The sequence below is a fragment of the Podarcis gaigeae genome, assembly GCF_964106915.1.
Source record: "Podarcis gaigeae genome assembly, chromosome: 3".
In the NCBI taxonomy this organism is placed as follows: domain Eukaryota; kingdom Metazoa; phylum Chordata; class Lepidosauria; order Squamata; family Lacertidae; genus Podarcis; species Podarcis gaigeae.
Window position 1 is genome coordinate 36,902,910 of NC_139680.1, and position 24,838 is coordinate 36,927,747.

General features: G+C 40.7%; 1 protein-coding gene across 8 annotated transcripts in view; it reads left to right on the top strand.

Moving 5' to 3' along the window:
- Nucleotides 1-24,838, top strand: part of COL19A1 (collagen type XIX alpha 1 chain) — a 191,974-nt gene that overhangs the window by 143,170 nt on the left and 23,966 nt on the right. For 7 of the 8 annotated variants that reach the window (XM_083730078.1, XM_083730075.1, XM_083730076.1 and 4 more), the window contains exons 19-39: nt 1,674-1,718; nt 2,416-2,451; nt 3,202-3,255; nt 5,186-5,239; nt 5,952-6,041; nt 6,749-6,793; nt 6,885-6,962; nt 10,002-10,037; nt 10,128-10,181; nt 10,278-10,331; nt 11,301-11,342; nt 11,856-11,909; nt 13,550-13,603; nt 17,029-17,082; nt 19,570-19,623; nt 20,626-20,670; nt 20,907-20,957; nt 21,040-21,084; nt 21,518-21,544; nt 23,049-23,102; nt 23,754-23,798. In XM_083730078.1, coding sequence (XP_083586204.1) covers nt 1,674-1,718; nt 2,416-2,451; nt 3,202-3,255; nt 5,186-5,239; nt 5,952-6,041; nt 6,749-6,793; nt 6,885-6,962; nt 10,002-10,037; nt 10,128-10,181; nt 10,278-10,331; nt 11,301-11,342; nt 11,856-11,909; nt 13,550-13,603; nt 17,029-17,082; nt 19,570-19,623; nt 20,626-20,670; nt 20,907-20,957; nt 21,040-21,084; nt 21,518-21,544; nt 23,049-23,102; nt 23,754-23,798 — 1,071 coding nt within the window. The remainder of the gene's footprint in view (nt 1-1,673; nt 1,719-2,415; nt 2,452-3,201; nt 3,256-5,185; nt 5,240-5,951; nt 6,042-6,748; nt 6,794-6,884; nt 6,963-10,001; nt 10,038-10,127; nt 10,182-10,277; nt 10,332-11,300; nt 11,343-11,855; nt 11,910-13,549; nt 13,604-17,028; nt 17,083-19,569; nt 19,624-20,625; nt 20,671-20,906; nt 20,958-21,039; nt 21,085-21,517; nt 21,545-23,048; nt 23,103-23,753; nt 23,799-24,838) is intronic. The other variant, XM_083730074.1, reaches the window with a different exon arrangement.

The following is a 24,838-nucleotide window of genomic DNA, read 5'->3' on the forward strand; positions in this document are numbered from 1 at the left end:
AGACAGAGACATGGTTGGATTAGCTGCATGAATTGAGGTCCTTGTGGAAAATGTAATTGTGCCAACGGTCCCTGCAGATAAAGCAGGGTTGAACTCACCCCACTTCAGGTGGTAAGTCTTAAGGGGTAGCGTTGTTTATGTGGCATTCAGCCCTATCCACTTCCCAATCTTGAATACTCTGGATGGACTTGTGCAGGTAGACTCTGGTTGCAGTGAACAAACTGTGTACCTCTGTTATTGCCAATTCACATAGTCAACTTGGCATGCTGTGTGAATTAGCCCTTGACTATCTCCCTTTAGCTCTCCTGCAGGAATTTTAGCCTATAACCAGCTGTTTTATCATTTGAAGCTCACATCTTTACCATTAGAGAGCCCATTGTTACTTTGAATAGATTCACATTTAACAGTTTCTTTTGTGTATGCAAAGTCATTTGCGTGATTTATATGGAGTTCTTGAACTGGAACATTTCCATTAGAATAAATTTCCAATATTTAAAATTTATATACATTCTGAAAACGTTGTTTTGTTCCATTTCCCTGTTTTGTCATTCTGATGTATTTTCCCTCCCAATTGTGCTTTTAATGAGCAAATAAAATGCACATACTGTTCTGAAAAGTACACTTATATGCAATGCTGCGTGTTGAGGTTACAATGAAGAGCTTGGAAATGCTTGGTATCATTAAGAGACAGTGATTTTGCTTAAGGATTCCTAGTCTGTTAATTTTAAAATGAACCGAAGAACCAAAGCTCAGAGGCGATACATCCCAATGCTCATGTGAGGAATGATCCAACTATCAAGGCTAGACTTAAAGCTATTTTCATAAAAGTGGGGAATGAGGAAACAAGAGCCACTCATTCGGTCTGCACTATTTCTACTCTAATGCCTGAAGCAGGACTCCAGGACTGCCACAAGAAAGATCTATCCAGTCTCCCTACAGCTCAAATAGGGGACTTGGAGCAGGTTGCCCAGGGTTGGTTTTAATTTAATCTGGGCACATATCTGAAGAAGCTTTTTCCAAAGATACACAGCTGGTGTCATCATACTTGTTAAGATAAACTGAAAGCATTTTCTTAACTGCACAGACTATGGACCAAGTTCCAAAAGCGAGGGCATGTTCTCATTGGCTGACCCAAGAATTTCCTTGGCCTAGATGTTGGTCAAAGTCTGAGGCTGTAGTGTTTACTTTCTGGAAGAGCTGCAAAGCTCTCCTCTATAGACCGATGGAAACTCTGCTATTTCTGAATCACAGAATCATAGAATTGGAAGGGACCATGAGGGTCATCTCATCCAACCCCCTGCAATGCAGGAATTTTTGCCCAGTGTGAGGCTCGAACATACAACCCTGACATTAAGAGTCTCATGTTCTACTGAATGAGCTATTAGGCTAAGTTCAAGACGTATATACTTTCTGAAAGAGCTGGGATACTTTCCTCTTTAGACCGACAGAAAGTGTGTGGTTTCTGTTTCACTTTTACTGCATATGTTTCTAATTTATTTAATATTTTTATATTATTTTCCCTCCTCCCCATGAACCTGAAGGTGTCTGCATGTCTGGGTGTGTATTACTAGGGGCTTAACTCACCTACCTGCTCACCCCTTTGGCAACTGCCCTTCCTCCACATGTGACCTAATCCCCCTCCCTTAACAATGTTGTTTTCTTTTTATTACAAGAGTTATCAAGAAAAAATGGGCTTGAAAGGAGCAAAAGGTGAAAAGGTATGTAATTCGCCACTCAGGGATTTAGGGGTGTCATGGTTTGTTTGTCTGCATGCTTTGGCTGGGAAGTAAGCATGGCTTACACTCACTAACAGCCCAGGCATAACTAAATGTTGCTATACTGTCCAAGTATACCCTATAATCTGCATGTGTAGTTTGTGCATAGATAGAAATATGTTCTCTGAATGTTTTCCCTGATGCATTAGGTTACAACATTTTGTTCTGTACTCTACAGTGGTACCTCGGGTTAAGTACTTACCGGTAATTCATTCCTAAGGTCCGTTCTTAACCTGAAACTGTTCTTAACCTGAAGCACCACTTTAGCTAATGGGGCCTCCTGCTGCTGCCACGCTGCCAGAGCACAATTTCTGTTCTGAAGCAAAGTTCTTAACCTGAAGCACTATTTGTGGGTTAGCGGAGTCTGTAACCTGAAGCGTATGTAATTTGAAGGAAAAGTAATACAGTGGTACCTCGGGTTACATACGCTTCAAGTTACGTTAGTTTTTTAAAAAAGTAACTTGAAGCGTATGTAACCCGAGGTACTACTGTATTACTTTTCCTGAAGCCAGCTCAATGCTTATACGTGCCTTGACAGTTAGCTCTTATGTTCCTGTGCCGATTGTTGTGGGTTACATATTTGGGTGTTTCATGTAATATAGTCCATGTAAATATTAAGATGGCTTATACTCTGTCATAGGGAGAGCCTTCGGAGAAAGGAGAAAAGGGCGATCCAGTAAGTACAGCAAAAACCTGTCACTGTGGTTTCTTTCCAGTATTATTCTTGGTTTGCTTCATACAGTCGGTGTATTTGCAGAAGTCTGAATAATAAAGTATGAATGTAAAAATATCATGGATCTCATGTCGCTGCTGCTCTGTTGCCTACATGTCAACATGAATCATTTTCAGGAACCTTCCCCAACTGGTACCTTCAAGGTGTTGTCAAACTACAACTCCCATAGGTCCCAACCAGCATGGTTAGTGGTCAGGGATAACAGGAATTGTCTAAAAAATCTGGAGGGCACCAGTTTGGGGAAGGGTGATTTACAGGTAGCAAGAGGCAGGGGCTTTTGGCTCTCTAGATGCTGCTGAACTACATCTCCCATCAGCTTGAGCTGTCATGGGCTGCATGGCACCAGCCGGGATAGGCAGGGATGCCAGGTTCTGTCAGAGAAGGAGGAGCCCCCCCTCCCCGGATTTGAGGTGTGGGGAGTTCAGGCAGTGGCAGGGAAGAGGGTTCTGCACCTTTGCTGCTGGACTTCCCAGCAAGGGAAGAGGATTTGGTTGAGTCAGTCTCTACACACCTCCAGAGAATGAGATTTCCAGGGTAGCTCAGTTGGAGATATGGGGGGGGGGGGAGGAATGTTTGGAGGGTAGGACTCAGGTCCTGTCACCAAGGACTTCTTGTTGTCTGCGATAGCAGGAATTTTTTTCATTCATATATAGTTAGAAGTTTAACATGCCATTCTCAAAAACATTTTTGTAGGGTGCATCAGGGGAACCTGGCCCTTCTGGACCCATTGGAAGTCCAGGACCACAGGTACGTAGGTTATATTTAGTATACAAAATACCATGTTGAAGCTCTGTGTTGCCCTTCTTCTAACATAAAAAAGAGTACTATTGATTTCTAGTCCTTTATTTAATACCATTAATTTTTTTAAAACAGTCTTCTGAGCTATGTACTTGCACAAAATGCCAAAAATATGCGCAGTATTATGGGTTTTTCTCACAAGTTCTGTTGACACCTTAAAATAGTTGAATGCTGTCCAGATCCTGTGTTATTTCTTTGTCTTGTACAGTGCCAAATAGACAGTTAAATAATCACAGCAACTGTGTTCCGATCCAATGACCCCTCTCAGTTGTCCTTTACCAACCAAATTTTGATATGCTGCTACTGCTCCCGGAAACTGATAAAGAAATCATATTATTTTACTTTATTTATGTCTGAATGTATATGGCAACCTTCAGTTTGCAAAAATGCATAAAGCAGCTAACGAATAAAAGACCACAAATAAATCCCAAATATGTTTTTTAAAAACCCCAGTAAAAACAGCTCTTCATTGGAAACAGTAAAGTCAATTCAAACTAAAATGTACAGGTGTTTTTCTCATGTTTGAAGAGCAGAACAGAGTAAATAATAAAGAACAGCAGCTTCAACATTTCTGTTCATATGTAAATGTCAATCATTTGAAAGTGGTATAAAAGTCTGAAAGTTTCACTACTGAAAGTGCTATAAAAGTCTGAAAGTTTCACTTCCCAAAGAAAAGTAAAAAATAAATAAATGCTCATTTTCAAGTTTGTTTTAAATGGAATGAATTCATTTTTTTCCTGTAAATTCACATGTAATATTTGGCATGATTGCAAAAAAAATAAAAAATAAAAATTATGGTCTTTCTCATTTGCTATGAAATATACCTCAGGCACATAAAAGAGAAAGAGATGCACTTCCTCCTTGAATAAAATTAATTCATACAGCCAAAAGGCTTTGCAATTCTATGCTTTTATTCATAAAAATTCATTCTAGAGCTGTCTCTTCTATAGCGAATTTTAAAGCTAATGGTGTAGAGCTCTATTTAAAATGCTCCATTTGTTTAGATGGATTCTAGTTTATTTCATTTTCCCCCTCCCCTAACACTTAAGGAAACTGAAACTGAGCAAGAACAGATAATGAAACTCACAGCTGGAATGTCGAAGGCAATGTAGTTTAGGCAAAACTGGGCAGGGTTTTTTTTTATTATTTTTGTAGCATTTTAATAATGTCACCCTTTTTTTGATTACATCCTTTGAGTATATAAAACCGACTGGGATTTTTTGTGCTTTGGGAGAAGACAGACAGATAGAAGAAACTGAGCCCAAGTACCGTAAATAATATCACAGGATTTTTAAGAAACCCCAAAGTATCAGTAGTGGTCATGGGGCCGAGCAGCATAGGACAACATTGCTTACTTGGCTTCCCAATGTGGATGCTGATACTGGTAACCAAGAGGGAGAAGGTGACAGGGAAACTGGTACAATGTGGGTGCAGCAGTGGGAGCATCTCATTGGCTATGCCACTGAACCATGCCAACTCCCCACTGCCTCACCCCTCTTGGTTACTGGCAGTGACCTCTGCATTGGGGAGCCAGGTAAGTAATGCCAACCCACTGTCTGCTACTGGAGAGCATATTACCAGTCCTTTAACTATACACCTGAACCATGAGGAACTAGACCCACCCATTTCAAAAAGGAAGAACTTTTCACTCTTTGAGTTACAGGATTTTAAATGGGTGTGCTCTTTGCTGGTTTTGAACGCCTTCAAATAAGGCTGTGCTATATGGACAGCAAATGAATTTTTAGCAAACATTTTAATGTGGCTGCTATATAAGAGGAAAACTTTGGCGAATCCCACCATCTACTTAAAAGTAATCCTCTTTTAACTGGCCAAGTGACATAAAAACTTACCACCTTGGCCTTTCTTTTTAATTAACTAGGGCTTAACAGGAGAACATGGAGTACCTGGAAGACCAGGGATTAAAGGAGAAAAGGTATGTTTTGGTGATACAGAATAATAATCATTCTCAAATTAAGTGAAAGACTCCTAGGACTAACCTTTTGAGAGTAGCTGTCCAGGCTTTGTTATGAGCAACATCATCCAGTATAAATTATTGCTGCCTTCTCGTTACTGAACAGAATAGGGATTCACAGTTGAGGCCAATTTTCCTGTTACTGCAAACTCATATCTGTATATCTATTGAACAGATGCAAACAAAGCAGAAACATATCCCATTGTTTACTTCTGAGATCATTTACCAGTCCGCCCCAGAGCAGTGTATGTCATTAAAATAGGAAACAATACAATAGAAAAATAATAAATATAATGAAATAATTCAATATCCTCAGCACACAGGAGAAATTAAAAAAGCAGTACAGTATTCGTCAATTCTCTAAAATTATATATGACTTTAACAAACCGACAATTATCCATCCCTCCTCCAAAAGCCTGCCAAAAGAGGTCAGTATCATGAAGATGCAAGACCCACCTACTTAGGTGCTGCATTAGATGAGAAAACTAAGGCCACTGTCAATATAGCTAGGAGGGTGCCATTTTTGAAGCAGTTAATTGTATTAGTAACATGAGTCCTGACAACAGTTCAAGAAACGAAGATGTTACTAGTCATAATTCAAACAAAACATATTAATGAGACATTTCTAGTTACTTTCTGTGACTTTACCATTTTTTTCATCTATATTACACAGGGGGACTCTGGTGGAATCATAGGCCCCCCAGGGCCGCCAGGTTCTAAAGGTGACACAGGACCTCCAGGATCAAGCCTTCTAGGAAAACCAGTAGGTATCATAGAGTTACGTGGCAGAAGGGACCGTGAGATCCTCAAAACCAACTCCTGTCCCAAGGCAGGGCCTTTCACATATGGGCACTTCAGATATAAACTCATATGTTAATTCAGAGTGAGCACGCCACAAGCAGAGTGGCAAAATTGTGACTGTGGAGCAGAAAGATCCCAAATGTTAGTAAAATCACTTAAACAATGCAGACGGAGTCCAGAGAGAAGATGAATCCTGTTATAAGGGTTTTGTTTAGGAAACTATACAAAAATGCTGTATAATCTGAGGAGAAATAAACAGAAAGGGCCTGTACCTATCATGGAGGCATTCAACCAAACATACGGAGGAAAACTCACTCAGAACTACAGAGCACATACTACCTCAGCATCTGCTAAAATCCTGCCACTCTGCCTGGTTGCTAAGCAATACGACCTCCACCCATTCCCTCTCTTGGTTAGTTGACTTTAATGCTGACAGAAGTACCCCTTTAAGTTTCACACAGAATTTGTCATTTTTTTCTTTCCACACTTAACGTCTTGGGTCAGATTTCCAGGCTTTTGACCCTACTGTGTGTGTGTTTTTTACTGGTGAGAATCACCTCCAAAACAGAAAACAGCCATTTTACAGCAAAGTATATAACATATCATGGTTCCTTCACACACATGCTTTTGTTCATAGTAGATTTTCCTTTCTTTTATTTAAAAAATCAGGGACCAGCAGGCATTCCTGGAACAGTTGGTCCACGGGGGCCTAAGGTAGGGGAAACTGTTAGAATTCGTGTTTTTGCATTTCCCAAGTACTGAGTTCTTTTAAAGGTTCATAAACAATGGTTTGCTCCTTCACCAGGGTGAAAGAGGGCTGCCTGGAGTACAAGGGCCTCCTGGAGAGATGGGTCCAGCTGGAAATGGAACCCAAGGTCCTCCTGTAAGTACATCCCCTCCGCCAGCTTTTTGTGAAGTTCATGCAAGGCTAATAATCCTATGTATGTCACAATTACTGAGATGATACAACCTTGGTAGTGATCCTACATTTAATATGTGATTGGTGATGCACCATTTCCTTTCCACTGTACAGAACTTGGGCATTTTCCGAAGGGATGAAGTTGTTGCAGGGTTTGCATCCAGCAAAATCAGCTCATTTGTCCGAGGGTTCCATTTGTACAACAGAAATTCCCTTCCCTGTCCTCTCTTCTGTGCTCCCACCTCCTCCCAATCTCCTCTGAAGGGTTGGAGTTTTGGGGGGAAGAGGCGAGCGGGGTGGGGGTGGGAGTTCCATGTCGGAACTTGAAACCCTCACACAAATGGGACAATGCCATTTAATACATCCCCTCATAGGATTTCCAGGGTCACGCTGCAGCACCCTTGGGGTATGTAGTGTTTTGTTTTGTTTTGTTTTATACCTTTTGGGATATCTTAAACAAGCAGCTATATAAATGCCTTCCTAATCTTGGTTTTGGGAATGGGAATGGAATTGGAAAGGAATGGAAAGAAAGGAGTTCTGCATTGCTACATCACAGGGCAGGTAGCATGGTCCCTGGCTTTCCTCAGAGTGTAACCGTACCTAGAAGCACAGTGGCCTACTTTATGCTCATCACAATGTTAGAGATTAAGGTACATCTGGAACATATTATTATTTCTCAGCTGTTTGTTTGTTTGTTTACTTATTTACTTACAGTTACATAGCACCTTTTTCTCCAAGGAGTGCAATGTGGTATACATAGTTCTCCTCTCTTCGTTTTATCCTCACAACAACCCTGTGAGGTAGGGTTAGGGTTAGACAGAGAGTCAGTGGCTGGCCCAAGGTTATCCAGTGAGCTTCATGGCTGAGTAGGCATTTGAACCCTGTTTTCTTGTTTTAAGGTGTTTAATGTTTTCAAAAAATCATTCATTGCTGGTTTTGGATTTCAAATTGTATTGTAATCTACCATGGGACAACTTTTGTGTGCGAAGGCAGTGGGTATATGAAGGTATTGAATACACACACACACACACACACACACAGTGGTACCTCGGGTTACATACGCTTCAGGTTACAGACTCTGCTAACCCAGAAATAGTACCTTGGGTTAAGAACTTTGCTTCAGGATGAGAACAGAAATAGTGCTCCAGCGGCAGCAGAGGCCCCATTAGCTAAAGTGGTGCTTCAGGTTAAGAACAGTTTCAGGTTAAGAACAGGCCTCCGGAACGAATTAAGTACTTAACCCGAGGTACTACTGTATATATATATAAATATGAACCTAGAAGTTTACCCCTCCTCCATTAGCTCACTGTAGTCTATACAACTGACTGAATGATGAAACAACTGGATCTCATTCCACCTGCTAAAGCACTGTGTGATCTTTTTATCTGGCTTTCAGTGGCTAGGGTTAACATACCATTTGGAGGTTTGGTTTTAGCATATAAAGCCTTCCATTATTTTTATGCTTTTGGTAAAAAAATCATTCATCATTTTATAGGTTGTTGGCTTTGTTTTGTTTTTTGTTTTAATCTGGTTACATGCCTTAAGGTTTCATGGTAGAACAATTTAAAAACACAAATCAAAACAAATGATCAATTTTTGCAATACATTTCCTACCACGAGAGGAATACAACTGTGGCATGCAGAGTCTTGTGACCAATACATGATAGCTGGGGAATGTTAATCTTCCTACGCACTTCACAGGGGACAATTTTTCCTGAGGATCATTGATATATCATTTCAGTCTCCCACACACACTGGCCCTCATGTTTCAACATTGCCCCGGCCTTTAATGTCGTAAACAGGGAAGATGGTCAAAATGTTAACTCCAGAGTATATGATTTTACAAAAGGCCAGCAAGTATTGTGTTTCCTATGCTGTATCATCTTGCTAGTCAAATGTCACCATATTTGTCAATAAAGAAGGATACATGTTATAATAACCATGGTCCTGAACTGTGCTCTTAATTACAGGGATGCATTGCATACTTTGTTTGATGAAGCCAGCTTAATAAAATTTTATTCTGTTCGAATTAGGAGCGGAGGGCATAACTCTTGGAATAAATTGAAATAAATTACTGTAAATTCATATTCAGGGTTTGAAGTGAAGTAAGCATTTTATTTAAAATATAAGTAGTCTTTTAAAAAATTGTTCAGAAACTTCCTACATCTGCATTTTTTTAAAAGATTGTGCTGATTTCAGTTTTGTAAAATAAAATAGAGTTGTCTTGTGGATCTCATATCAACAATAAACTTTGTAGCAATATAACTGTGTAGGTATTTGTGGATTAATTTTAGTGAATGGCCATCCAGTATATCCAGCCAAATATATGGGTCACTCTCATACTTGGCAAATTGCTTAAGTTTGGGGGGAGATGTGTTGGATATTATCTAAACCAGGCATAGGCAAACTCGGCCCTCCAGATGTTTTGGGACAGCTCCCATGATCCCTAGCTAACAGGCCCAGTGGTCAGGGATGATGGGAACTGTAGTCTCAAAACATCTGGAGGGCCGAGTTTGCCTATGCCTGATCTAAAGGATTGTTAAATCGCACCCCAGGTGACCCTCCTCTCACTGGATCAGCAAGCAGAGGTGTTCATAATGACTGTATATTTCCATTTGAAATTTCTACCTCATGAGAATGAAAAGAGGGCTATCCTAGAGGGCTGAAATGGGCAGAGCAACAGCAGGCTTCATACAGGCAGTCTCCTATTGCTTGGAGAAAGCCCTAGGGATGTTGGAAGGTGGGGACTTTCAGTCTTGGGAACTGATTTTATAGGGTAGGATTTACTGGGGATGGGCTGCTGTGCTCATTAGGCCTGACATTCAGCCAAGCCTGTGAAGATCGTGTTTTTGCTAAAAAAGAGTTACCTCCAACTTTGATCTGTGATTTACTACCAACTCTCTCTATGACAATGCCTGAGAACTGTAATCAAATGTACTCAAGTATCACACTGCGATTCTGTACCTGTGACTTGTATTTCTCTTTCATTCTCTCTCTCTCTAGGGTCTTAAGGGGCCTCCTGGGGCACCGGGCTTCCAGGTAAAATACAAAATGGGAAATTTAGGTGAATGCTATTTATGCATTTATCGTCCAGCTATTTCTTGATGACCCAACTTGCTTCCACCTCAGGGCTCAAGAGGACCTCCTGGATTACCAGGTACTCCAGGAACACCAGGGATCGATGTAAGTACTAACTTTGCAAATGCTGCAATGGCAATTTGTATCTCTTGTCAAAGCCAAGAATGTAAAATACAGTACTTTTAATATATCTGTCCGTAGGGTATTCCAGGACGTGATGGAAAGCCAGGACTCCCAGGGCCTCCAGGTGACCCAGTATGTATATAAACCAAGGCTCTAATACAAATGCACTTAAGGGTGAATATTACAAATTTACCTAAAGAGCTGCAAGCATATGAAAGTTTAGGCTTATGTGTTGAATTAATTATAAATAGATTCACAGTTTCAATCACTTAGGATTTTGTTTGATTAGATGTGGGGAACCTTTGGCCCTCCAGATTTTGCTGAATTACAACTCCAGTCAGCCCCAGCAAGCATGGCCAGGGGTAATGGAACATGTAGTTCAAAAAGTGTATAGTGCAGCAGTGTGGGAGTTGTAGTTCAGCAATGTCTGGAAGACGAAAGGTTCCCCACACCTGAGTCTGATGAACACTTGTACTGTTGTTGCCTCTTAAAAACAGATACTGTACTTGCATTTGAAAGGTCTAAATTATCTTAAAAGGCACACAAGTTCAGATGGCCCTTATAATGACCTTCCTAGCTGTCTCTTTTGCAGGACTCTTGATTGTACTACATATGGAACTACAATGCCTCTGATGGTGGAGGGAAAGTCAACAATGAGTTTTACGCTTTCCTGATGCAATTCAATTCTAGGCTAGATCTGCTGTTGGCTGTATTTTGAGCTTTGAATATTGCACTTGGGAATTTTGGATTTACAGTTGCAACTTATTTAATTTATCTGCACCCTAGACTTTCTTTTTCTTTTTGTAGTATTTCCTGCCAGTATTTCCGATGTCATTCTATTTCTTTGGAGAGCTGCATCACCCTCCTTTATTATTAAATATGGACAATGCATATAGTCATGTAAGATGCTTTGCAAGGGTGCTCTATTCCAGTGTTTCCCAACCTTGTGCCTCCAGCTGTTTTTGGACTACAATTCCCATCATCCCTTGCCACTGGTCTTGCTAGTCAGGGATGATGGGAGTTGTAGTTCAAAAACAGCTGGAGGCACAAGGTTGGGAAACACTGCTCTATTCCCTCCCTGATCTGTTTGTTTGTTTTCAGGTTGCTCTTCCTCTTCTTGGAGATATGGGTGCTTTATTGAAGGTAATTGCGTTTTCTGATTCCCTGCTCTCTGCCGATAGTTGGCAAAACCACAGAGGCAATCAGTTTCACAGTATCGATGCTAATCTACTCTTATCTATAGAGTCTATTTTTTATGTTTCTGCTCTGCTCTTTTGGTTTACCACCTGATGTCAAAAATCAGAAACCCTTAGCATACCTGGAATTAGCACATTATCATGGACCACCGGTATTCATTCTTAAACTGAAGGAGATCACAGTGCTGACAAGGCAAACTGTTTTCCATGTTGAAATCCAGCATATATATTTTTATTGCATTTATATCTCACCTTTTCCTCAAGGTGGTATATACATGATAATCCCTCTCATTTAATCCACACAACAACCATGTGAGGTAGGTTAGGCTGAGAAGGGAAAAGGAGAATGGCAGTCTTACCTGGCAGGGATGGCCATGGAGTTAAAAGTTACGGCTGCCGTTGTGACAAGATGCATTACTACTTTTCTAAAAATATTGCCCACCATTTTCGTCTTCATTAGGGTGATCCTGGTCCAAGAGGTCCCCCAGGAATCCCAGGTAGAGAAGGGCCTAAGGTGAGTTCCTGAAGCAAGAACTCTGTGTAGCCTTCTGGTTAATGAATTTGTTGAGCATGGTTGCTTATTCATATTATTTTTTACGTTTTATTTCCATGTGCTCTATTTTGCAATATTGCAATTGCAGGTTGCTGTTGTTGTTTTAAAAAATAAATAATAATGAGCAGTTGTTTGGCTGTGCTTGTTTGCCAAACAGTAATTAAAGTGCCCTCTGCACACACAAAGGAGCTGCCTGGCTAAGGGGAAATATTAAGACAATTCACTAACACCGTGTCCCATTGAACTGGAAGTATCTAAGGGACTCAAGCCAAAAGGAGGAAGCTTCCATCAATTATACAGTTGCAGCTGACTTGTATTGAACAGGACTTACTTATGTTTGTAGAATAAGTCTTATAGAAGGATATTGGCCATTGGAATGGGCTGTGCCAGATGATATAGCATAGTACTTTGTTAAGTAGCATGTGGAAACACTAGTTGAATTCTGCTTTTGGGTGATTACAGAAAAGCAATGCCTCAGCAGCACTAAAGAACTCTAATATTGCAGTAGCATACATAAAAAGGTAAAGGACCCCTGACAGTTAAGTCCAGTCGTGAACGACTCTGGGGTTGCGGCGCTCATTTCGCTTTACTGGCCAAGGGAGCTGATGTTTGTCTGCAGACAGTTTTTCCGGGTCATGTGGCCAGCATGACTAAGCCGCTTCTGGCAAAACCAGAGCAGCGCACAGAAATGCCGTTTACCTTCCCACTGGAGCAGTACCTATTTACTTGCACTTGTTTTTGAACTGCTAGGTTGGCAGGAGCAGGGACCGAGCAACGGGAGCTCACCCTTTGCGGGGATTCGAACCGCCGACCTTCTGATTGCCAAGCCCTAGGCTCAGTGGTTTAGACCACAGTGCCACCCATGTCCCAGTAGCATACATACTCATGCTAATTATAGTCTCATTAGCATATATCCAGGCTCCAGAGTTTGACTCCATAACTATGTGAAGTTGGACAGTCTAAACCTTTTCATTCTGTCTGAATGGATATTCCATAATTGTTGTTTTATTGGGTATTATTAGAGATGCATGCAATTTTTTTCCAGGGGGTACTCAAGGGTACGCAATACCGGCACTTTTTGTTGTTGTTGTTTGAAAGTGCAGCACTTACCATGAAGTTGTTACAGTGAGTACCAGCACCTCTCTTTTTTTGGTTAAAAAGTGTGACAGTACTGTAAAACTTCATGGTACCAGCAGCACCTTTTTCTAGAAAAGAAGCACTGGATGCAGGAATAACAGTGTATGAAACTATCATATCTATGTAAATAATTTTACAAGCTCATCTGCTTCATTCATCCATGTAAATATTTTGACTTCTTGTTACTCTGTTTTTCGGTACTAACAGCACAGTCTTATGGAAGTGTACTCAAAAGTAAGTCTTACTGAGTTCAATGAGACTTACTTCTAGGTCAGACTGTATATCAGCCTTACATCTAAAGCTAAATTTCTCAGTGAACTCAAGTCAGGCTGATACCAGGACCAGGGCATGTAATATCATCTCAGCCTTGTTCCATTTTTTCCAAATGCCTTGAGGGGGGGGTTGTTGGATAAGGTTGTTTTTATAACCAGACCCTGCAATGACATCCAGCTCTTTGTTTCTAGGGAAACAAAGGTGAACGTGGATTTCCTGGGCTGCCTGGAGAAAAAGGTGATGAGGTAAAAACTCCTTCTGTTGCAATCGTAATTGTGTTTCCATTACTCAGATGTGAAGAGCCCTGCTAAGGTGTCCAATACCCATGGGCACCAATCCATTGAAGGGGCTTCTGAGAATGCACCTGCTTAGCACCTCCCCCTGGATGGCAACACTTGCCCCAGCAATGACCACCACCAGTGCACAGTTGACGTCAGTATGGATCCCTCTGTGAAGCTATGAATCACAGTTATTCAGGGTTTGCACTGTTAGCCTACTGTGTACAATGTCTATGGTGAGCACTGCAGAAATTGCAGGGCAAGAGGGTGGGGACCAGAAGAGGCCCCTATGTGTTCTGTGGTGCCCACTACCTGCTACTGTTTTGCGAATGTTAGGCAGGAGTGTGATTTCATTTAATTTGGTTGGAGTCAGAGCATAGGGCTTGTAGATTTCATTAAATATCCTCATCTTTTGCCTCTGTCATTTGAGCGTAGGTAGTGTTGCTAAAATACGAGTTTCTGTGCTGCTCATTGAATACATGAACACCAACTGCTGGATGCATTTGGATTTGAGAAACAAATTTCCTTATACTGCTGCATGTATAAATATGACCTTGGTACTATTAATATAGATTTAACGGCAGATTTGACAATGGCTCTGTGTTTTAAGGACAAATAGGCCAGCTACAGAAAGGGGCACAGCTTTGTTATGATGTGTTTGTTGGATCCTTTCTGCTCAGCAAATGCAGCAGGTAATTCCAGAGACCTGACTTCAAGCAACTCTTTAACAATACCTTATTGCTGAGAACCACGAGGCAACTGAGCAAGTAATAATCAAAAAGGCCAGTTTATAATTGGCATTTAGTCTTTTAAGAGACTCCAGAGCAAGTTCATTCTGGGCAAAACTTTTTATTGGTTCAGTGGGGTGCCATATGGATTCGTTCAGTTACTAAGCAAGAGTCCTACTGCTGTGCAGCTCATCAGCTCCTTAGGCGATCCGGCGCTTTTCAGTGGCTCTTACATTTTAGCAGTAGCTCTAGGTTAGTGCACTGTAAGTGGGTAAATTAATGCTACTTTCAGGAGATTACACTGCCAACAGTGATTTCATTAGTGGGTCTGAAAGGTACAAAGTTTCAGGAGCAACAAAGTGGGGTTGTACTTCAAGCCAATGTTGTAATGTATTGGGTTTCACAGAACTTTGGACAAACTTCACTGTCAGTTTCTTTTTAACAGGTGAGAGATATCCTAAAATGTGGCATCTATTGTAGTCTGTCTCTGAACCTATTTTTGCCTTATTTCTCTTCCTTTCTCTTAGCCTTTTGTTCTTGTTTTGGGGCTTATTCTCATCCAGGATAATAAAATATGTCCTTTTTACATTAGAGCAATTGGTATGGCTTGCACTAGTTTTTATGCTTCGTTGTTGCTGCAACAGAATGTTAGCCGGTGTGCCAAAATCTGGTGGCGCACACATAGCTTCTGCTTTTCTTTTTACTGTCATGCACAAACGCAGCATGTGGGAACCATGTACAAGCTCCAAACAAATGCTGCTCAGCCAGTGGTCAGGAGTGATGGGATTTGTAGCCTAGGAACTTTTGGAGGTCCACAGGTTCCCCATCCCTGTCGTAGACATGCAAAGTATGAGTGCATATACTGTATAGGCAAAGGTTGCTTTACAACAAAGTAGTTTTGTTAGGGAAAGGATTTCCATTTGCACAACAGAACTTCCCCTCCCTCTCTTCTTTCCCCACACCCTTCCCAAATCTGCTGCCTAGGTGGTGTGTGAGGAGAGGGAAAGAGGGGAGGTTCCATTGCACAAACGTAAGTCCATAGAAAGGAATCCTAGAATCGAAGAGTTGGAAGGTACCAAGAGGGTTATCTGGTCCTACCCCCTGCATTGCAGGAATCTTGCCCACAGCCATCCCTAGGTGGGTTCGAACCACCAATCATCTGGTTAACAACCAGACTTCATTGGATACAGCACCTAAAAAGCGTCCTGCAGAAATAATCCATCCTGCATACAGAGCATAATTGCATTACACGCTTAAATAGATTTCACAATTTATTTGCAAGAATCTCTATACCACAACTTGTTGGGGGGGGGGGGGGACTATCGTGGTGAAGAGGATAAAAGGAACAATAAAATTGCACTGTGTTGATATGTGGTTAATATATACCACATGAAACGTCCAGCCTCCCCCCAAAGAATCTTGTGAATTGTTGTTTGAGTACAGTCATACCTTGGATCCTGAATGCCTTGGTACTTGGACGTTTTTGGCTCCCAAATGCCGCAAACCCAGAAGTGAGTGTTCTGGTTTGTGAATGTCTTTGGAACCCAAATGTCTGGCAGGACTTCTGCAGTTTCCGATTGGCTACAGGAGCTTCCTGCAGCCAATCAGAAGCCACACTTTGGTTTTCGAATGCTTAGGAAGTCGAACGGACTTCCAAAACAGATTCCATTCAATTTACAAGGTACAACTGTATTCTCTGTTGCAGATCCTCAACCGCACCTCATAGAACTAACATTCCAAAGGTTTTCTCGGAAGAGGGAAACACTGTCAAACTAGTCTGTTTGTCTTGACACTTCCTATTGTTTGTGAGGCAAAGTGTAAAAGTTGTATGGAACAGTTTAGTTATCACCCTCTGTGATGAAGCCAAATGTGTAGCTGTTTAAATCCATGCTAATAAATGTGCCATACTAGTAGATAGTCAAGTAAATCACTTTGAGAGCCTCTTGTGCGGCTATAAAATAGGATATAAGTATTCTTAAATAAATAAATTTCCAAAACATAAAACAGATCCCTGTTCACTGAGTCAAAGAGAAATAGATACTAGGTGATTACATGTTGTGCCCCAGATCCATACTTTATTACTTTCTTCTTTATTAAAAAAGCACTAATGTCAAAAGAAATCAATACTCTAGTTACATACCTTAGGTAACAGAGAGATACTTCAACTATCATCCATTATTGGCGGGCGGGGAAGCTGTTGATGTCCAGAAAAGGAAAAACAACAACAACAATCTAAGCCAATGTAAGACTAATCAAATGTATTTATTGTGTGACTTAATGAATAAATAAGCATTTAGAAGAAGAGCCTTCAAAATGAAAACAATTAAATGAGAAATGGAGAGGAGACTTGTGATGCGGTGGCACGATCCTTGTATTTTGCATAAAAAGAAAGCTCTCCCTACTATACAGATTTAGACTGTAATCTGAAACACACTTGCCTGGGAGAACATCCCAGTGAAAGCAATGGGGTTTGAGCAGACATGTGCAGGGTAGCACTGTTAACTATTCCAAGTAATCCCAGTGAATTAAATAGAATATGCTTTTTAACTACAAGAATGCTATTTGCAAGGATGTACATTTTTTAGAAAAAAAGGTCAGTGGTTCCATATTTTCACAAATATAGAAATATGTATGTGTATCATCTTTTATTTTTATTCATTTCAGGGTCTTCAAGGTATTCCAGGACTTCCTGGTGTAGCAGGGCCTTCTGGACCTTCAGTAAGTCTGTGCGCCATCCTTATCAATGAACTAATTGAGCACAGCATTGCTGCACCTGTTGATCAGGCTTTAACAGGGAGGGATTGTTCTAAATTGAGTGAAAGGACATTTCCAGATGACCTGTTTATTGAGCATCCATCCTGATTTGTTTGCACGAACCTTGTGGGGGGGAATAGGCCACATAGGCTATTTATTGAGTTCCAATGCACTTTCCTCATCTCAAAAAGTCCGGGGGGGGGTTGCAGGAGGTGAGGGGTGGACAGCTTGGTTGCACAACTTCAATTGTGCAACCCAAATACCACCTAAAAGTAACTACAGTCAGTGTAGCAAGACTGTTGTGTAGCAAGAGTCCTTGGTGGAAGAACCCAGGGCCAGTATTTCTTAGTCATATAAACCAGAGCTGGGCTAAAGCTTTAGAGAGGTTGTTAATCCAATTTAAACTCTTATACTCCAAAGAAGATAAGGAAACCTTCATGTGAAAGCAGACTTCCATGCATATCATTTGCTGGATTAGAAACACAGACATAAACTGGATACACATCAGAACACTGGTATCCTCTGCCCGCACTGCGTTGTTTCCAAATTGGCTGTGCATTCAAATGTGCATTTCCATTCATAGTCTGGGACAAGTAGATATGCATAAATACCATTTTTATGCATGACCTCCACTAAATTAAGACATTTGTTTGCGCAGAATGCCTTAGCATTTAAGAGGGCAGGTAACCTTATGTGAGTTTCTAGTCCCATAGACATAGTTGATAAATGATATTCAGGCTGATTTTTGTTGCTATTCCTCCCCCAACCTGCTTCTTTTTCTGATTAAGGCCACAATTTTGTCTTCAGCAGACCTAATGGGTTTTGTACAACAGTAACTCATAAAACAATGCTGTCCTGAAAACTCAAATGTTAAAACTTAACATTATGTTGTGAAGAATCCCTGTTTTACGAATTGATCCTCCCCACCCCACTCCATTATATTTATTGTAAATATATGGATTGAATATGTGAAATAAGTCAAATGATGTATGGGCCTGTTTCAAATGCGACAAGAAACCGTGGTTTGTTGTGAGCATGAGTGATTCCTGCAATATCTCCTGCTCTTCCTCCTCCTTCTTTTCTGTCCTTTGTTCATGAGGGATAGAGGTTAGAAGCTTCAGCATGTTGTGTTGTCCAAATATGTTGAGCTGTGTTCGTTCAATCCATTGTTCTTATATCAGGAATAGTTTATGGTTGCATCTGTAAGAAATGTTTGACTGCAACAACCATCTAAATATGAACTTTCTCCATCTCTCTGCCTCTCTCTTTTGCTCTTGAATGGGTGAGAAGAGGAGGGTAAAGACATAAGATAGTTGCAATTATCCAGATTGGGCCTCAGTAGCTTGTGATGCACTATGCTACTTAGGTAATGTGGATCACCAAGGGCTTGCTAAACCTCCTATATAGGCTTCCTGTTTCAGACAATAAAGATAGGGCTGTCAGTCACTTGGCAGGCTACAATTCATAGCTGAAGGGCCCCGTTTATACAGGCAGGTTGTAATTGTTATCACTTTCCTTTCCTTCATTGAGTTGTATTCAAACCAGCACAATGATGCTTGAGTAAGATGAATTCCCAGAGCTTCTCCCTAGTGCAGTTTCCAGTATGCATCAAAAAACCTTAAAAGCCCTGAAGGGGAGCCTGAGATGTGGGGTGGGAGGCTGTAGCGGGGTGGGGGAAATTGAATAGAGGCAGATTTCATGAGTGGTGTGCCTTGATCCACAGGATGGACTTTAAGATGCTGCTCTGGTGTTGGACGAGAAATACTCCCTTTGCATGAGCATCGTTGCATTTCAGCTGCACTGGATACAACCCCCTGTTCTTAATTTAGCAACTGTAATGAACAACATTTCAACATTGGAGTTGTCATTCGAGCATCAACAGTGGTTTCAGAAAGAATCAATATCAAATGGTTGTAGATAGCTTACTGCAGAGCAGAGGGTGTAATCAGAAGCATAGCTTTCATCCACTATATATATATATATTTATAGTAAGCTTCACCCACCAGAGGCTCATCAGCAGGATATAGCAATTTATCAGAAGTATAACCTTGGACAAAGAAAAGTAAATCCATTTAAAATGACCTTCAAAAAGTACAACTTGCAGAATCTGACTAAAACAGTATTTTAACACACACACACCCATATATATGTGTGTGTGTGTGTGTGAGAGAGAGAGAGAGAGAGAGAGAGACTCATTTTATCGATCCCTGCCTATTGAGATCAAGCAGTCGTTGGACTCTTTTTGTCACCTGCTGAAAACATTATTGTTTAGAAATTTGAGCTCATTTAAACCTGTTTTAGTATTTAAACTTTTGTATGTTGTGAATTTTCACTGATTCTGTTGTTTTATCTTTTTGTCAATGGATTTGAGGTATTTTACAATCATGCAGTGTATACGGTACATTTTATGAAATAAATGAATATAATAAAAAGTAAATAAATGTTTTTCAGGGGGCTGTTGGAAGACCTGGACACCCAGGCTCACCAGGGACAAAAGGTGAAAAGGTACATTATCCCTTTACATATTATATTTACATGCCTCAAACCATTTTGTTGTTAGCTTACTAAACTTCTTTTTTCTTGTAGGCTGTTTAATGAAAACAATATCAGTACAGTCCTTAATTTTGTTTAGATTGAAGTTTTTTGAAATGCCAAGAGTGAAGGTTTCAGTAAGACATATCAGTCACATTGCACATAAATATATATTGTATTCTGATTTCATCTAGTTAAAGGCACAGATTTAGCCAGGTAGTGATTTGAGTTTGGCTGCATATGCACTTAGGGAGGAAATCAACACCAAGAATCTTAACTTTAGAGTTCTCTGAAGATTTCAGCATCAACAGCACTTCTGGGACCTCCCACAGCCCATCTGCGGTTCTCATCTTTGTGTTAAGGAATTGAAGTTCAAGGCAACAGAAAACTGAGCTGCACAACGGAATGCTTATCCACAGCAATGTGTTCTATATTATAGATAAATCAACATCAGTGCTACTTGCTGCAGGAAAACAGCAACAACAATGGACTGCCTGTTTTTCTTCGATATGCTCCAAAGACAATTTGTCAGCATGAATTGATGGTGGTTATTTTTTATATAAAAAAAATTAAAATATTATCTTCAACAGGGTATTCTCATCCTTCCCCAGTCTTATTACTCTTTATAATAAGCTGTCAGCTAAATTCTGTGTTCTGCTAAGGAGCAGTCATAGATAGTACCTTGTAGCATTCACTAAGGGTTGTTATTGTGAACTCTGTCCCTGATGAAATTCTGCAAGGAAAGGAATGGAAGGCATTTTATGTCCTTTAGCTGTGGTGACTCAAATTGCATAGATAGGCACCAGGCATTCTGATTTATATGCAAACTTGAATTTTAAGTACAAGGCAACTAACATCTATGTTTGAAAGTACCTTTTTTGGGGGGGGGGTTACTATTAAATATGGTTGTTGCTTACCTTGCTTGTACATGCATTCAAAAGAGATATTCATGGTGGGTTTTTTATTGCACTTCAGGGAAACGAGGGTATTCCTGGAAAACCTGGACCTCCCGGACCACCTGTAAGTGAAATATATGATACTGCCAATAGCTGGGGGTCCTAAGCATGTTTTTGCAGAAAAATGCTGTACCTCACTGATTCCTGAGACTTGAAGCAGCGTAACTGATTTATTGTGGCCTGAACCTCCATAGGAAAGGCTCTGTTTTCATGTTGATGCACCAGCTAGAATTTTGTGTATGTGTTTGTGCTTTGTTAGAGATTAGAGTTTGTTATCCTTTCTTTTCTTCACTTTTTCAGGGTGTGCCGTACAATGAAGGAAATGGCATGAGCAGCCTATATAAACTACAGGTATTTTACGGTCTGTGATCCTAGTATTCTGCAGTTGTAGTCACCCTGCATGGATTCAAATGCAGTGTTTCTCCCACTGTAGGGGGGTGCCAACGTTCCCACATACGCTGGTCCACCTGGGGCGCCTGTAAGTATTGCATTACTATAGTCTTTTATATGAATGTAGTGTCTCGGTGCAGACCTGTGCATATCTCCTCAGAAATAAGTCCCGCTGAATTCAACAGGACTTGCTCCCATGTAGGTGTGCACAAGATCGAAGCCTGAAACTACATTTCAGAAGTTGCACACAAATGCTTCTTTCTTTCTTTTGAACAACAAGCCTGGTAAAAGGAAACGGGGATAATTCATTTTACTAGTATAGACATGGTTTCCTTTATGATTTCCCTTTGTATTTTGGAGCAGCAAGGTCAACTGAAATACCCTTCCAGGTATTCTCAGGTTTCCATCTGGTCAATGCCTAAGGTGGAGACTGCCTGTGGACCTTGAGTCCCAGCGTGGAAGAAAGGAAAGATACAAACGTAATACAATAAATAAATAGTATTTATTTCTTTGTCTTTCAGGGCCCAAAAGGTGACACCGGAGCAGTGGTATGTAACTGGTTTAAATGTTACAGATAGGTAGCCGTGTTGGTCTGCCATAGTCAAAACAAAAAAAAATTCCTTCCAGTAGCACCTTAAAGACCAACTAAGTCAGTTCTTGGTATGAGCTTTCGTGTGCATGCACACTTCTTCAGATACCAAAGAAGAAGTGTATCTGAAGAAGTGTGCATGCACACGAAAGCTCATACCAAGAACTGACTTAGTTGGTCTTTAAGGTGCTACTGGAAGGAATTTTTTTTGTTTTGGTTTAAATGTATCTTAAATATCTGATAGGATGGGTGTTCACTAGTTCCCCCTCCCCCCCAGCCTAATTTCAAATTCATTTTCTAATTCAGAAGGGGAAAAATATTAGTATTTATTAGAACTCTGCTATCTATTTCCTTTTGGTACAGCGACACTTAAATTTGTTTACAGAATGAACCAATACTTACTATTTTTAATTACCACTTGTTGAGAGGTATTATGTGAGGAAATTGAATAGAGTTGGGGACTGGTGGATACATGATCCTCTTTAATGTGGTGTTTTTTGTTTTGTTTTGTTTCGCTTTTTTTAACCTAATGCTACTTAACCTTGTTGCAACTCAGGTTAGATTTTACATCTGTAACTTGGAACCATAGCAACGTTAAGTATACACCCCAAAACTTCTACCTTAGTAACATTGGTGATTTAAGAATGCACAGAGAGGGGTACTTACCTAAAACAGAGTTTTCCACTCCCAGTGAAAGGTCAGCCGGTTACTTCCCGAGTTACTCCAGCTGCAGGATTCAGCAAAGGTTCTCATTCAAGTTTCCCTTTGTTTGGGAGCAAGGAATTTCTTTCCTTTTCAACACCTGTACTTTCGAGCTTGGCAAGTATGCGAACCTCCCAAAAGGTTGCTGCCTGCCTTCGACAACCATACTTTTTACTGAGGGATATGCTCACAGGGTTCTTAAAATAAGTGTGTTATCCATTTTCCCAGCTGGCAGCACATACCCTCAGAGGCTTAGCACTCACTGAGGTGGTAAACAAGCATTTTTCAGGATGCAGGGGAGGGCTTTCATAAATGAATATTCCATACAAAAGAAGAAGAAGGCTAGAGCCCTTTTCCTTGACAGGGAATTATTTGTATGGAAAAGCATTTACTCCTTGGAGCCTCTACCTGTAGTAGTACTGGCCAGACACTGATTTGCAGCCTCTGTGAGAAGTAGCTTTCTGTCATTGGATCGAAATCGGGTTTAAGAGCTGACCTTGATGAAGCACACTCATCAAATGATTCATCCATCCCTGACTAGGACTTTTAATCAAAACTGAAATGTTTATTCAGAAAATAAGCACAATCCGAATCTGTGAGCAATTTTTATTCTCAAGTCATTAGAACACTCAATAGGGTAAAAATTGCCACCTCCAAGTAAACAGCGTGGTTAGCAGCTTGTGAAATACTCTGAAATTGGATGCTTAACTTTATTTACTGAGGATGTAGAACTTTTCAGCAATAATCTTCTTCTTTACAAGGGAGAACCGGGTCCAATGGGATTGCCAGGATTAGAGGGACTTCCTGGAGAAAAGGTAGGATTTCAATAATTAAACCTGACCTGTTTCTTTTCACTACGTGTTTTCATGCATTCGTGATTGACACTGATCGCTGTTGAGAAGAAAAGGTAAGTAAAGGTCACAGAGCTAGGTGTCCTTGAGCTTTTGTTTTAATTAAATCAAATTTAATAGTCTCCAGACACAAAAAGCATAACATCCTTGAGCTTTACATTATGGTTTGCGTGTGTGTTTCATTTGTATTTCCATGGGGGGAAAATCAGAGAATACAATCTGTCTCAGTTCATATGTAATTCTAAGCCAAACAATCAGTTTATGGTTTATCTGGACCCTGGAGCAAGTCAACTACAAGTCGGGTTTTGGATGACAAATAAAGCCAACCCATGGCTTAACCCTGCATAGATTGATTGGCAGCAGGATGGCCAAAGTGAGATGAGAGTACGGTGACCACAGTCTCCTCTCTGGGAATCCACATGTTCACGTGTTCATGCTCAGCTGTGGTTTGGCTTTGTGTTACATGCAAACTGGGTGAGTATTTACTGGGATTATTTGGCCTAGTACTCTTGAAACTCATTATGCCTTCTTGCCTCCCATAGTCTCTCATGCACCTGATCAAGTATATGGCCTTGAAATCAGATCATTATTTTATTTTAATTTTTAATTTCTTAGGGAGACCGCGGACCAGCAGGTCCTCCAGGAGTTCCAGGAGTACCTGTAAGTATAGTCCTAAAGATGCTGTCTTAATATTGAGAGAAATAACGTCAATTGTACATGGAATAGGTGGTAAGGTTTGCTAGAAAGTGGCATGTATGAATTGGCGTAAACAGAGGCCTCCATTGTTGGGGAAATAATGACTGCATTTGCATGTTTAATAAGCCAGGATATGCACAAACTGTGTGCACGCACACACAGTCCCTGTGCTTACACTTTGCTTTGCTTTTTGCACAAGTGGTGAAACAAGGCCACAATTGACCGTGCCTCCCCGTTACATGTGAATCAGGAATTATGATTAATGATTTGCAAACAAGCCAAATTCTTAAGGCCACTTTATGGCATTTCACCTCAACAAATAGAGTGCAACTGCTTTTCCACTAACATTCACTCCCCAAGTCACTCCCCCTTCCTCACTGTAAAGCTCCATGTGTGTTTGGAATCCCAGTGGGGAGAGAGTGGTGTGCTGGAAAATTTGGTGAAAAGATACAGTAAATGGAGAAAGGGTTACGCATTGTGATCACCCAACACTTCCACTTGAAATCCCACTCTCAAAGCTCCAAAGCAACCACCAGCCTTTCATTACATGTATCTGTGTATAGCATATAATTAGGCACTTTAGGATATTAACATTCTGTGACCTTTATCCTTCTTTCCCTTGATCCATTTCCTTCCTAAGAGCCCTTCTTTCTTTGTTACTCCACTCTGCCATTGTTCCTCAAGTCCCTGCCTCCATCACCTGCACCCATCACCACTTTTCATTCTCACATCAATTAAATCTCAGCCCTTCTCTATGTCACAAGTCATACCAGTGCAGGGGCGCAGATCACTGGCAGCTGGGTGGTAACACACCCAGTTTTGTGCTTAATTATATTTGTCCCAGGGGTGACCTTCATAAACCAGCGATTGAAAAAAACACGATATAAGCTGCTTCTGAAAATATTAGAATTTGAGAGAAATCCATTTTAGGGTATGGGCTAATTCTTTCTTAGAAGCCAGGCCCTGTCCAGGTTTGAAAGGTAATGTAACCTGAGAGTTGGTGT